General features: G+C 37.6%; 1 protein-coding gene across 1 annotated transcript; it reads left to right on the top strand.

Annotated features, from left to right (window-relative positions):
* Positions 1-12917, top strand: ivd (isovaleryl-CoA dehydrogenase). The gene is made up of 12 exons (XM_051646133.1): positions 1-143; positions 2980-3069; positions 3187-3238; positions 3969-4138; positions 5681-5774; positions 5948-6078; positions 6212-6308; positions 6405-6498; positions 6605-6686; positions 11480-11584; positions 11709-11781; positions 12086-12917. Exons 1-12 carry the CDS (start codon positions 15-17, stop codon positions 12217-12219), a joined length of 1251 nt encoding a protein of 416 aa, XP_051502093.1. The 5' UTR covers positions 1-14; the 3' UTR covers positions 12220-12917.
* The last annotated feature ends 1757 nt before the right edge of the window (positions 12918-14674 follow it).

The following is a 14674-nucleotide window of genomic DNA, read 5'->3' as shown; positions in this document are numbered from 1 at the left end:
TGAGATATCCCAGAATGTTCGCAGTCAGAAGAGCTTTGCGTCTTTGCCAAAGTGTGGCAAATGTAAGTGTCTCGCGACGTGGATGCGCTGGTGCTGTTGAAGTAGACGACATCGTGAACGGTCTTACCGAGGAGCAGATGCAGGTATCCGACACACCGGGTTACGTTACCGCCAGTCAAAGTTTGTGAAAAGTCACCGCTTCTTGTTTAAGTCACACTAATCCACAAGGTTTTGAAGGGATGAGTCGCGCGGGCTTGATCACATGATGACATTTGACACTTGTGTTGTAGGAATATATGATAGCTTGATTCGTTTAGTCGCCAGACATTTATCAGTAGACGCAATATTCAACGATTATTAGTGCGTCATGCACATTGTCCAAGAAACGGTCAAACACATACGTTGTGTTCCTGACCTTGCATTACATAGCCAGCATATACACACGAAACATTGTTTTAAACGAAGCTCACAAGTACACGTAAACTTACATATTTCCGGTCAGTCAATGTTTTAATGTAAGATTGTTTGCCGTTTATTTCTCCGATGCTTATATAAAACTTGGTGGAAGGGGTGTGAATGAAAGGCGTCTTTTGATTGGACAGAATATATTCTTATTTTTTTTTTTTTCATTTCACCATTGCGGCCTATTGTGATTATTTGTTTTGAAAGAAAGATTTGAGTTCAGCATCCACTTCCCTGCTAAAAAACAAACAACAAAAAAAAAACAAGTAAAACCAGCCTTGTTGGACGGTCTTAACTGGTCGTCCGGGTGTTTTGGGCACTTTTTAGCTGGTCAGGCTGGCAGGGGCGGTTCTAGATCATTTTGACTGGGGGGGGTGGATGTGTGGGGCCAGGTGTGTTAGTAGGGGGGCAACTGTTTTATACCTTAAATGTCCCCTGTACACAAATAAAACATGATGTACAGGTCTTGTAAATGGTCACCATTTCCTTTAAGAATTTTTAAGCAAATTTTTAAATTCACTAGATCATTTTAAATGGTCCAGTGTAACAAGTGAATTTTTAAATGCATGTATCTGTCTCAATTACTATGAATTTAAAAACGTTGCATCATCGTAATTATAAGTGACAAATAATATGGTTTAATGTGTTTTTTTTTTTTTTTTTTTTTTTTTAATCATTATTATGTCTGTCAGTGTTTATACACATTCCTTACTAAGTGTGCGCCTCTTATAAGAGAATGTGGTTGCTAATATTAAGCTCAATTCTCCGTTATTGAGCACACGTGTGCCTCTCCCTTGTGATTGGTGCACCGCACATAAAGTATTTGATTGATAAATGGTGTTCATAAAGAGGATGTTGTGTTTGTTATTTTCCCTGTATTTAGTGCTTCTCTTGCAGTTTGTTGAAGCTTTGTTCTCTCTCCCCCGGTTAGTTGCGCATTTGCTTTTAATTCTTGCGCCTTTACCCAACAGTACCAATATTAATCTGTATATGTTATTAGGTTGATGTGGTGAGCTTAATGTATGGTAAGAGCCTTTCTTGCTGAAGGTAAGGCATTTATTTGGGCTTTAGTGGGGTGGTTTATAAGGGTTCCAGTTTTATGTTTTTAAGTGTATTCATAATAACTATACTATTGCATGTGTTGTGTGGCCCTGTATAATGCTAGCTGCTGTTTCTTCTTACCTGTTTCTATACGTCTGTTCCTGCGTGCTGTTTCATCAGTCGCTATATTGCCAAACATAATGCACTATATTTGTCTCGTTTCTGGATTGTGCAGTGCAAAACGTTAAAGACAGTGGAAAAAAAATACCTCATTATAAATAACATAAGTGTGTACTGTATGTTGTTCCAAAAATGAAAAACTGACAGATACACATACAAACAAATATTTTATAATGAATACTTGCAAAATAAGAACGATCTCTAATGAGTTGGGCTCAGGTGCATTCAATAAGGCAGAAAATTAGATCAAGATCGGGTTTTGTGATAATAACGTGGGAAATTGCGCTATAGTCTAAAAGTAATTTCACTTACATTTACACCAGCACGTATAATCCACATTAAGTAGAACTGAAACTGGAGCGAAACTAATGCTGAACTTCTACCTTATCTCCAGATGTTGTTGGCTCGTTATTCGTTTGACATTCTGCTTTTCCTACCGAAAATTTTACAGCTATATAATTAGCACAATTAGGTTAAAGAATATATGACTATATCAAACCTGCATAAAACATTGAACTCAAATGGTCAACGCTTGTTGTAGCTGGAGAATTATGCCTAAAAATGCTCCGATGGGCTTTCATTAATTAGGGCTTGTAAGGGGCCGTCTGAAAGTTCCACCCACAGCACTAAAACATTGGAGATATCCAAGTATTAATTAATTAATTAATCCAATTAAAGTGTAAGTTATGCATACAATTTACAATCGTTAGAATGTGTAAAAAAAAAAAAATTAACAAGTGTTTTAAGGCAGAACATGCAAGGCAGTTGCATTGAACACTTGGACACCAGTGGCATTTTATCACAGTGTGTGGACTTTTCAGATGATCTCTTATGAAACATAAGCGAATCTTTAATAAATATTTAACTTAAACTTTACCCCGCTAAATGTAATTTTGCAGTCATAATGCATTAATGTTTTGTTTAAATATATTTTGTTTGGTCTGTTTATTATGATGTGGGGTCACAGAACTCTCAGTAGGATGGAAAGTAAGAATACCACTCTTACCATTCTACCACTCCAATTTAGGGGAGCCACTGATGGGGGGGCATGCCTGTTGACATGGAGGCACTAGCCCTCTTAGAACCGCCCCTGCAGGCAGGGAGACCTTCTTAAACCAGTTTAGGCTGTTTTTGTTTTTTTGTTATTGTTATTTCAGCAGTGTTAAACTCCAATTGGATGCTAAATCTCCAAACATGCTCTCAACACAAGTAATTATTGTACGTTTTTGGTAGCTCCCATGCGGTTTTTGGATAAGCTGACCTGTGTTTGTCATATAAACTTATTTTCAACACCAGCTCAGACAAACAGTCCAGAGATTCTTCCAAGAGAAGCTTGCCCCCCATGCTGATGAGATTGACAAGAAAAACGAGTTTCCTCGCATGAGGGTAAATTCCTGAACATGTCAACTATTTTGTATTCTAAGGTATCTCCAGTAGTCTCTTTTTGACAGTCATGATTGGGTAATAATTCAAGAGAGTGTTCTTTTCTTTATTTCACTCTAGGAGTTTTGGAAGGAGATGGGTGATCTTGGACTACTTGGAATCACTGCTCCAGGTTGGACCATTTACAGGCCTAAGTTGTTTTTAGATAGAATACCCTTGCTTTAAACTGTTAATGAGGCATTATTGAGCATAATAGCAGATTTTACACCATTGGGCCGAATGGTTCTCGTTGCAGAACCATGATGTTCCGTACCGACTCGTCGGCAGAGTTACGGTTTTTATTTTCCACTGTGGAGAACCTACTATCCAGTAAACATGTCTTACTGGACTGTAACGCTTCTACACACTTGAGGAACCTGTATTATTCTGTTGACACTTTTGAAAAGGTTTTTAACCAAGTAAATCCAAATGTAGTTTTAAGGTTTTTAGACAAAATGAATCTTAAACACTTTTTTAGTTTTACTCTTAAATAACTAAACTGGCTCTCGCCATGAATAAAGCCATAGAAGCTGGCATGGTGTTAAAAAGGAAAGAAAGAAAAGAGATTTTCCACTGTGGTGCTGCGAAATCAGGATTTGAATGGAATGACTGGGCAAATGACCAATCGTGAGTCGCCACGTCACTACGGGTATTCCATCAGAATGGTTCTTTGTACTTATTACAGATAGCTAGTGAAAGATATCTGTAAGTGCAGAATTCTGGGCTGGACACGGTTTGAAATCGAACAGTAAATGCTACTGCAACTGTTTGGCCTGATGGTGGAACAAAACTTAATCTGGTGGGAATGTTAGTGTCTAGTGTCTTTGTCAAAATATTTTTATTTTCTTTATTGATGTGTGCAGCGGAGTATGGTGGAACGGGATTGGGCTATCTCGATCATGTGATTGTTATGGAGGAGATGTCCCGAGTGTCAGCTGCTATCGCACTCAGCTATGGAGCACACTCTAACTTATGTATAAATCAGATGGTTCGACATGCAAACCAGAAACAGAAAGAGAAGTACATGCCCAAGGTGTGAGTTAAAAGTATTTTCATTTACATGTCCTTTACATTTTTATCAAGAATGGGCATTTAGTAGAAATGTTGTAGTCGAGTACTCTAACCCACAAAAAAAATGAGTAAATAATTACTCGTAAAAAATGTCAACTTAAGTATGACACGTGCGTTACATTTATTTTATTCACAAATGTTATCAAGAATGATTTCAAAACAGTTTATTTCAACAAACTATGCTTTTCTTTTGGTGACAAGGTGAAATGAACAATATGCATTGATGATTCTGATTTATTTTAAATAACATTAAAAACATTTGCACTCACCTGGAGCTTACGAAGAAGCAAATACTTATGGCATTAAAGGGGTGTAAATCGGAAGTTTCATCACAATACAGTCTTCTATCGATTCTCTTAGCCAGCAAACTGATGTTTGCAGATACCTCAAAGTCAGGGGCCTGCGGTAGATGATACGAAATGATGTGCCTATTTTACACAATAAAATGTATCTCACAAATGCAACCAAAATATAATTTGAATATTTCATTGAGCTCTCTGAAAAGTGCAAATACAGTACATTGGGACATCCACATCAAAATAAGGTACTTTAGTTGTTGAAGAAAATAATACAGAAAAATAAATAAGAAATAAAGTCACATACAGTTCATGTGATCAATCGTTTGCTCATTGCCTTGTAGACTACAGTGACGGTTTGTCATCTCTCTACAACAGTCAGAGAGATGTCTTTTAATCCAAAATACTAACACACACATGACAGGCGAGTATGTGCTATCCGTGTTTTTTCTTGACTACAACTTCCACAGTTGAATTGAAAAATTATTTTACATGTTAGTTAGGGTGTTTTCTCTTTCCCTCGCTGTTCAGAATATCGGGGCTGTTTAGCCATTTGACATGGTTGAATTGCGCTTTAAAATAGAAAATTCTCATGTAGAATTCAAATGTGTTGCATGCACCACGATATATTTAATCACGCATGTGATCACCTCTGCTATCCTGTCACAGGAGCTTGCAGCCTTGTTGACTCGCGTGCACAGATAGAGCCAAGCGCAACTTCAGGCTTCAATCACTCCACGCACATCCTTGCCCCACATGCATATTCTAAAGCGAGATGAATATCATAATGTTGCTGCATCTCCTGACGGAAATGTGCACAGACTTGGCTGGCATTAGAGGGTCAACATAAACGTGCACCTTAAAAAAAATAAAAATACATCAATGTTTACGTGTTGCATTGATGACAGCATCGTTGGTTATTAGAACGATGCAACGTTACACCCCTACAGCATTAGGGTTAATGCACATAAATAAACTCAGCAAATAAACAATAATAAATAAACTAAACTAATTTTATAGTATAAAAACAAGCTGCCTTAAATTTCTTTCTTAGCACCTGCTCTGTGACATAACTTTAGGTAAAATCCATTTTCCTCAATGTAAATTCAGGCTTTTTAAATATGAATGTCAGTGAGTACAGGGCAGGGTTGTGGTGTTTTTGAAGAGCTGCTACAACATTGCCTATCTACAGTATGTATGTGCTTCAGTTGATGACAGGGGAACATGTGGGAGCCTTGGCCATGAGTGAGCCCAACTCTGGCTCTGACGTGGTGTCCATGAAACTGACAGCAAGAAAAGAAGGTGACTGGCCTTCTGTTAACAATTCATATGCTACTGTATTATTCATCACTGTGTGATACTATAGTAAGCACCTTTACATCAGTTCCATGGAGATGTCTTAAGTGGTTGGATATGCATGCATGTATTTTGCATTGGCAATCTTATCCTTCTCGCTTTGATCTGTCATCATTAAGGGGACCACTATGTGTTAAACGGTAATAAGTTCTGGATTACGAATGGGCCTGATGCAGATGTTCTGATTGTGTATGCAAAGACAAACCCAGAGGCAGCGGCTCGCGGGATCTCTGCTTTCATCGTAGAGAAGGTTAGAGAAGCTGATCCGATTCATATTCGATAAATATATGATTGATTTGTTTTTAATAGTAAGTACTAGATTTGATTTTGGAGGACATATTCAATGGATAAGCATATAATAATCATCTTGCTGTTTCTTGAAGGGTATGCCAGGATTCAGCACTGCACAGAAGCTGGATAAACTGGGAATGAGGGGATCCAATACCTGTGAACTGATCTTTGAGGACTGCAAGGTTCCAGGTGCATTAATCTATTATCCCTGTATATGAGTTTTGATTTTGTTAGCGGTCCAACCACATTTTAAAATGTTTTTTTTTTGCTTCTCAAACGTTTCAGAGGTAAACATATTGGGCCCTTTGAATAAAGGGGTATATGTCATGATGAGTGGACTGGACCTGGAGAGGCTCGTTCTGGCTTCTGGACCCGTTGGGTAAATGTTGCTCTGTTTATTTCTAGTAGCATGTTGAGAGATGTATGTTGATCCATGAACAGTTGAATAGTTATTGTTTACCATTCATATGTTGAATTTTTTTCAGCATCATGCAAGCTGTGCTTGACCATGCAATTCCCTATGTACATGTTCGGGAAGCGTTTGGGCAGAAAATTGGCCACTTCCAGGTATGCTTTTCAGTCTATAAAAGACAATTTAGAAATTTGTGTTTGTCAAATGGCAACAATCGCTGATTTAAGATGGTGCAACACTAACTTTTTATTTTCTAAGCTGCACTCTTCAAAGTCAGTTTCAAAGTTTCACATTATTGTCTGGATCTATTAAGTGATTACAAAATACATTAAAAACATTTACACAAAACAATTGAAAAGTACAGCTCTTTTATGATAAATCCATGCCTTCAATTTCTGAGTATAAAGTAATTTTCTGGGGAAAGTCAAAAATGTGGTGTAACTGTCCGAAGACTGTAAGAAATCGTATTTGATACATGATTTTCTAAGGCCTCTACATCATCAAAATGATTAAAACTTTGCTGAAAAACCTGTTGTATGCGGTGTACTAGATGTCTACTGCCTCCTGGTGGAAGTTTCTGTGCTCTTCTGAAAGTACATTAGAAGACCTTGGAATATGATTTCCGAAATGTCTGTCTTCATATTCCGGCGCATATGTAGCTTTTTTCTTTTTTTTTTTTTTTTTGCTGTGTAATATTTGCTGATTATGATCAAGTAAAAGTGACAATATTTGTATTGTTACTGATATTTCAAAATAAGCATCTGCTGAATTGAAGCAGCTTGCGCACACTTAAATTATCGTACATTATTTAAAAGTCGTGTTGAAATCCAATCAAATATGATACAACAGGCTTTTGATGTACATCTCTCCACCATCATTCCATTACATGTATGCCCACCACCACAAAAATTAAATAAAAAAATATAGAGCTTCAAAAATACCAAAATATAATTTTTATAAGATATTAAGTGTGAACTGTTAAGTATTTTTATACATGCAGCCTGCTCTGTCAGTATAAGATCTCATTGTTTTTCATCATAAGCATTATAACAATCATGATAACATCTTACTACAACCTCCTGAGACCCAGAAAAAAAAAAAAAGTTTTACAATTTTGCTATTTTAAATGTCAATTTAGTGTTTGGTGCACAAAAACATTTTATTTTTATTTATTTATTTACAGGTGCATCTCAATAAATTAGAATGTCGTGGAAAAGTTCATTTATTTCAGTAATTCAACTCAAATTGTGAAACTCGTGTATTAAATAAATTAAATGCACACAGACTGAAGTAGTTTAAGTCTTTGGTTCTTTTAATTGTGATGATTTTGGCTCACATTTAACAAAAACCCACCAATTCACTATCTCAAAAAATTAGAATATGGTGACATGCCAATCAGCTAATCAACTCAAAACACCTGCAAAGGTTTCCTGAGCCTTCAAAATGGTCTCTCAGTTTGGTTCACTAGGCTACACAATCATGGGGAAGACTGCTGATCTGGCAGTTGTCCAGAAGACAATCATTGACACCCTTCACAAGGAGGGTAAGCCATAAACATTCATTGCCAAAGAAGCTGGCTGTTCACAGAGTGCTGTATCCAAGCATGTTAACAAAGTTGAGTGGAAGGAAAAAGTGTGGAAGAAAAAGATGCACAACCAACCGAGAGAACCGCAGCCTTACGATTGTCAAGCAAAATTGATTCAAGAATTTGGGTGAACTTCACAAGGAATGGACTGAGGCTGGGGTCAAGGCATCAAGAGCCACCACACACAGACATGTCAAGGGATTTGGCTACAGTTGTCGTATTCCTCTTGTTAAGCCACTCCTGAACCACAGACAACGTCAGAGGCGTCTTACCTGGGCTAAGGAGAAGAAGAACTGGACTGTTGCCCAGTGGTCCAAAGTCCTCTTTTCAGATGAGAGCAAGTTTTGTATTTCATTTGGAAACCAAGGTCCTAGAGTCTGGAGGAAGGGTGGAGAAGCTCATAGCCCAAGTTGCTTGAAGTCCAGTGTTAAGTTTCCGCAGTCTGTGATGATTTGGGGTGCAATGTCATCTGCTGGTGTTGGTCCATTGTGTTTTTTGAAAACCAAAGTCACTGCACCCGTTTACCAAGAAATTTTGGAGCACTTCATGCTTCCTTCTGCTGACCAGCTTTTTAAAGATGCTGATTTCATTTTCCAGCAGGATTTGGCACCTGCCCACACTGCCAAAAGCACCAAAAGTTGGTTAAATGACCATGGTGTTGGTGTGCTTGACTGGCCAGCAAACTCACCAGACCTGAACCCCATAGAGAATCTATGGGGTATTGTCAAGAGGAAAATGAGAAACAAGAGACCAAAAAATGCAGATGAGCTGAAGGCCACTGTCAAAGAAACCTGGGCTTCCATACCACCTCAGCAGTGCCACAAACTGATCACCTCCATGCTACACCGAATTGAGGCAGTAATTAAAGCAAAAGGAGCCCCTACCAAGTATTGAGTACATATACAGTAAATGAACGTACTTTCCAGAAGGCCAACAATTCACTAAAAATTTTTTTTTATTGGTCTTATGATGTATTCTAATTTTTTGAGATAGTGAATTGGTGGGTTTTTGTTAAATGTGAGCCAAAATCATCACAATTAAAATAACCAAAGACTTAAACTACTTCAGTCTGTGCGCATTGAATTTATTTAATACACGAGTTTCATAATTTGAGTTGAATTACTGAAATAAATGAACTTTTCCACGACATTCTAATTTATTGAGATGCACCTGTATTTGTTTTATTATTATTCCTATTGTATTTGATGTGCTGAATTGTAATGTCATACTTTTCTATAGACTAAGGAAAGAAAGATCAAGGCCAAACTCTCAATTAGTATCTCTGAAAAGCCCATGATGTCCTCTTAAGATACCCCAAGATTTAATAATGTGGCAAATTTGGAAACTACAAAACAAAAGTCTTATAAAAACAATAAATTATTTGGTATCAGGAGGATTATGACCTTTAAAGAGCCCATATTATGCTAATTTACAGGTTCATTATTTTATTTTGGGGGTCTACTAGAATAGGTTTACATGCTTTAATAAAAAAATAAAACATTTTTTCTCATACTGTACATTTCTTTTGCCCGCTCTTCATATTCTGTCCGAAACGCTCTGATTTAACTCCAGTCTCTTTAAAACCCCCCATTCCAAAAAACCCAGTCTGCTCTGATTGGTCAGCTGGCCTAGTCTGTTGTGATTGGTCAACCGCGTAGAGCGTGTGTCGGAAATGTAACGCCCCTTGCCATAACAGAGTTTCAGCTCTGGAGTATTCCTGGGCAGCTCTGTAAACACTACTGTAACTATGGTAACAGTGGCATCGGTTTTTGCCGTACCAGCTCTAGCCCCAGTCCGATAATGAAAGTTAGGAAGAACAAGCTGATCGACCCAAGCCACCTTCGCAAGCACGACTTGAGCAGGACGTTTCACAGTGGTAAGTTTTCAGTTTGTAGCTTTTTTTACAAGTACACTGTTGATTATTGTGAACCTAACAAAGCTTCAAGTAAAAGACACGTAGTGCATCTAAGTTAGTCATCTTTTGCCGGAATGGGTGTAGCCCAACTTTTTTCACCCGAGCTATGAATGGAGAACAGGGGCTTACTCCCGGTTGGGGGTATTAGAGAGTTAGTAAGTTAGCCGTGGACCAATAGCGGCCATGACATTACAGCTTGTAATTATATAATTATGTAAGACACATTTTTTTACACAGTTTTAGGTAAATGCCAGCCCACAGCTGAATAGTAAACCCTTACCAAAACAATAACATTACATAGCAAGTTAGCCGAGCACTACCGTGGATTGCAGATGTAAAATGACCATTTGTAAAAATAAATCCATCTCCACACTTGATCAATATTCATGATAGTAAGAACGACAAACAATCTGCATAATTCTACACAATTGTAGGTAAAAGTGGGCCCGCAGCTGATTAGCAAAACTATTTAAACACAGTAACGTTAGCTAGCAGGTTAGCAGAGGCTTACAGCTGTGCACTGGGTGTACACCGTAGCTACAACATACAACTCCGCATTTGAACTCTCGGTAGCAGATAAATCCACAAATAATCAAGCATATTACAGGTTGTGATCCTGAAGCGCCATATTGTCCCAATAAAGTGGAAACTGCACCATCTTTCAGGTGTAACCGACTTAACATTAGTTGGCATTGGTTGTGGTTGTACTGCTGAGGAATATTGGTAAAATACATTTTAACCATTGATACTTCAATTCGTCTGCCTTTGGAAGTCCAAACAAAGAGGTTTTGCTTTCGCAGTGAAGAAAACAGCATCTTCTTGACATGGCGACAACACTAACCCAACTCATCCTGGCCTCGGCTATAACTACGTTTGTTTGAGGGCTGGTCAAAGTAGCATTTAGGCAGGCATTATGCAAATGTGTTACATAGTGACATAGATACTTTAAGGAAGAAATAGCTGGACTACAATCCAGCCGTTTCTTGTAGTTCTTGAGCAGTGTTGTCTGTGGGAGAGAATAACTCCCTTTTGCATGGACTTTGTGCTTTATAACTTTGCAGAACTTTTACATGCACAAAGAGTTATGTTACACACTAAAGGAAAGGTACAATCCTAAAAACCATAATAGGTCCTCTTTAAAGCCTTTTTAAATCATTAAAAAAATATATTTATTTATTGTTTCTTAAGAGAAACGAACAGTAAAATGTTGTAATTATTTTTTTACTTTGAAAAATGTGTTTGGGTGGGGGGGGGGTCTTAAATGGTTGGGATAGCTAGTTGTGGTGAAAAAAAGATGAATAAAGTTAATTCGGTGCTGTAGGAAATGTACAGAACAGAAAGGCATTAACAATGATGAACTTTGACAATTGCTAGTAATGCATTAAGTAACTTCTGTTTATAAGACTTTGTCTAAGCAATAAAATGAATTATTTCTGTCAATTCACAAGCTCATGCAAGGGAAGATGGCTGATATGTACACAAGGCTTAGTTCATGTCGGCAGTATTTATACAATGTCGCCCGTGCTTGTGACAAAGGCCATTTCAGTGCAAAGGTAAGAGCTTTTTAAACAGTTTTCTATTTATCTGCTTTGTTTCATAATGTTTTGTGTCAGGAACTGATGCATGCACCTGTTCCAGACTGCATAGTAGCAGTATTGATTTGTGATGTTATTGTAGGACTGTGCTGGGGTAATCCTTTATTGTGCTGAGAATGCGACTCAAGTTGCCTTGGATGGGATTCAGTGCCTTGGTGAGTACCTAGTAGTTAGCACAGCAAAACATTAAAGAAATAGCTCCTGATGTACTTTACAGAGAAGTCCTGTAAAATCCTTCTATCCATAATCATTCTAATTTCAGCAGTGAATTACTGGGTGAATAAGCAGCAAACAAGTCAAACTTGTACCAGTTGATATTTGATTAGATTCTTCGTTCTAACTTGTCTTGACCAGCACATAAATGCAGTTTACCTGGGTTAAAATGTAGTTTTATTTGTTGTTGAAATGAAGGTGTTCATGTTTTAAGACCTAGCTGACCTCACTTGTTTGTTTCCACAGGTGGAAACGGTTACATTAATGACTACCCAATGGGCCGCTTCCTAAGGGATGCTAAACTTTATGAGATTGGAGCTGGCACTAGTGAGGTCAGAAGGATGATCATTGGCAGGGCCTTCAATGCCATGTTCAAATAGGAGTCACCGATATTAAATTCTGCAGAATATAGGGCTGTGAATTATACTGTCACAAAATGACCCTGTGGAATACATTTTCGTTCACATGAGGATTAATGTGCTTAGTCAAGAAGAATGAAGCTAAACTATAATATGTACTTGTGTACGTTTTCTTTGGACTCTCTGTACATACATGATGCAGTGGTCACACCCACGAAAAATGACAATGCATTAACAGGAATTTTAATGCTCAACCTGTAATTGATTTTCAAAAGACAGACCCCGAATTCTTCATGACAGACTAATTGCACTTTGAGAAAAGAGCTTATGGTGATACACACCCAGGACAATACATTTTTTCCCTAGAAGTGTGTCTGGGGTGTTTCTGTAGCACATGTGCAGGTTATTGTCTTGTTACTTTTTTTTCTTTCAAAACATTGTCAGTCTTGACATGTAAACTGTTTTGCATGTATCCCCTGCCCTCCTATAATTTAATCTTTTTGGGGGCTTTTTCTTTTGTGATGAAACATGCTTTGAGCATATTTATTGCAGTGAATGTAATTCAGGCATTCTTTTCCAGTCATTGTAGGCTATATTAAAACTCCACATTTTTTTCAGAAACCTGCCTTATGGAAAATCAATTCTTGTGAAATGCATCAGATTTTAACAGATTTTGTTTGTTTGTTTTAATAATGTTTAGAATAAAGAACTCAAATCCTCTTTGTCTGTAGAGTGGTTTCTATTGTATTGCAAGGCGTCACATACAGTTCTCTAACCATAGTAAATCTTAGTCCCCTCACTCTAAATTACTTTTTGAAGAAAAAAAAATCTTTTTTTTTATTTTCGTTATTTATTTATTTTTAATGTGTTTTAATTACTAATTCAATGAAATTACAATATAGTCTCACTTTAAGTTTTGTGACTTTTTTTTTTTTTTTTTTTTACTAATGTCTATATCATCTGCACTCATAATAATTTTAAGATTCACGCATTTCAATTTCATGAGGAAGTTCCATATAATTTAGTTGAGTAATCTTTAACAAATTAAAATCAAAAATGAAATATTTTAAGTTTCTAATTTTTATTAAGTGATGATTAAATTAGATGAATATTTGTAATGATATTGAAGTGTATAGATCTTAAAAATAAACTTAATCCTTTTATATTTGAGTGTGACGTGTAAAATGTTTTCCTCAACTGTATTTTTATGTTCTTTCCTCAATATTACTCTAAACTAAGTGCAGTTAGAGGTGCGCCAATACCACTTTTCATCTTACAGTCCGATTCCGATACCTGAAATCTCAGTATCAGCTGATACCTGTCCCACTCTGATAACAGTGATGTTGTTTTTCATAATCAGTTTATTATTACATAATCAGATTTATTACCTTTAACTACACATTATTTCAATGTAAATGAATAGCCTATTGAGAAAAAACTTTATTGTTAACTAGTCTACTGGATAATGTAGCAGCAAAAATTAACCGTTATTCCAGTGAAAGTTTTCAGTTGAAAAGAAGCAACTTGTATCTGGACTTTAAAAGATTCCAATCTTTTTTTGTTCACTTAAGTTCTAAGACATTAATCCACTTTTCATTCACAGTTATTTTTTGGAACCCAGTCAACTTAAGTATTTTACATGCATACTATATTTTTACTTATTAAACTCAGCCTTTTGTGATTCACAAAGCTATCACATGTCTTCGAGTGGCTTTGAATAAAATGCATTAAAGTACTCATATGGAGTACTTTAATGGTGCCTTTATGGTTTGACAGTAATGAACATGATTAACTGTGATAAGTTCTTTAGCTCTCTTGTGATGAAGAAGCGGGGGCCAGGTTAACAATCAATTTAAGTCTTTTATTTCCTATACTTTTCAGTATATATATATATATATATATATACACAAATGGTTCTGATTTTCAGCAACACATGCACACACAAACACTGCTGCGTGCCTCTCTCTCTCCACAGACGTCGCTCGGCCATGCCCACATAACCACATACCCCCATCACCCGACTCAGGCCGGGGAGCCATCCTGCCTGTGACTTACTCTCTCCCCCCCCCCCCCCCATTTCTAGAGAGGTAATCCGCCACAGCCATCTGCGCCCCAGGCCTGTGGACCACCTCGAACTTAAAAGGCAGGAGAGCCAGATACCAACGGGTGAGCTGCGCATTGGCATCCTTTATGCGATGGAGTCATTGGAGCGGGCCATGGTCTGAACAGAGGGTGATGGCCCTCCCAAGCAGGTAGTACCGGAGGGTGAGGGCCACCCATTTGATGGCCAGGCACTCCTCCTCAATTGTGCTGTACTTCGTCTCTCGCACCGAGAGCTTCCGACTGAAATACAGCATGGGGCTCTCCAACCCCCTCCACTACCTGGGATAATACAGCCCCCAATCCCCTGTCTGATCCATCTGTCTGCAACAAAAAAGGGAGAGAGAACCCGGGAGAATGCAAGAGCGGCCCGCAG

The sequence above is a fragment of the Myxocyprinus asiaticus genome, chromosome 20 (assembly GCF_019703515.2).
Source record: "Myxocyprinus asiaticus isolate MX2 ecotype Aquarium Trade chromosome 20, UBuf_Myxa_2, whole genome shotgun sequence".
Classification (NCBI taxonomy): domain Eukaryota; kingdom Metazoa; phylum Chordata; class Actinopteri; order Cypriniformes; family Catostomidae; genus Myxocyprinus; species Myxocyprinus asiaticus.
The sequence above is the reverse complement of the archived record's forward strand: the minus strand, read 5'-3'. Positions and strand labels throughout refer to the sequence as shown.

What these genes read in the sequence shown, in the direction of transcription:
- ivd (XM_051646133.1), top strand. Translation starts at nt 15, where the DNA reads ATGTTCGCAGTCAGAAGAGCTTTGCGTCTTTGCCAAAGTGTGGCAAAT. An exon ending in ACTTGGAATCACTGCTCCAG is followed by an intron (nt 3,239 to 3,968) that starts GTTGGACCATTT and finishes TGATGTGTGCAG; the next exon opens with CGGAGTATGGTGGAACGGGA. An exon ending in AAGGCCATTTCAGTGCAAAG is followed by an intron (nt 11,585 to 11,708) that starts GTAAGAGCTTTT and finishes ATGTTATTGTAG; the next exon opens with GACTGTGCTGGGGTAATCCT.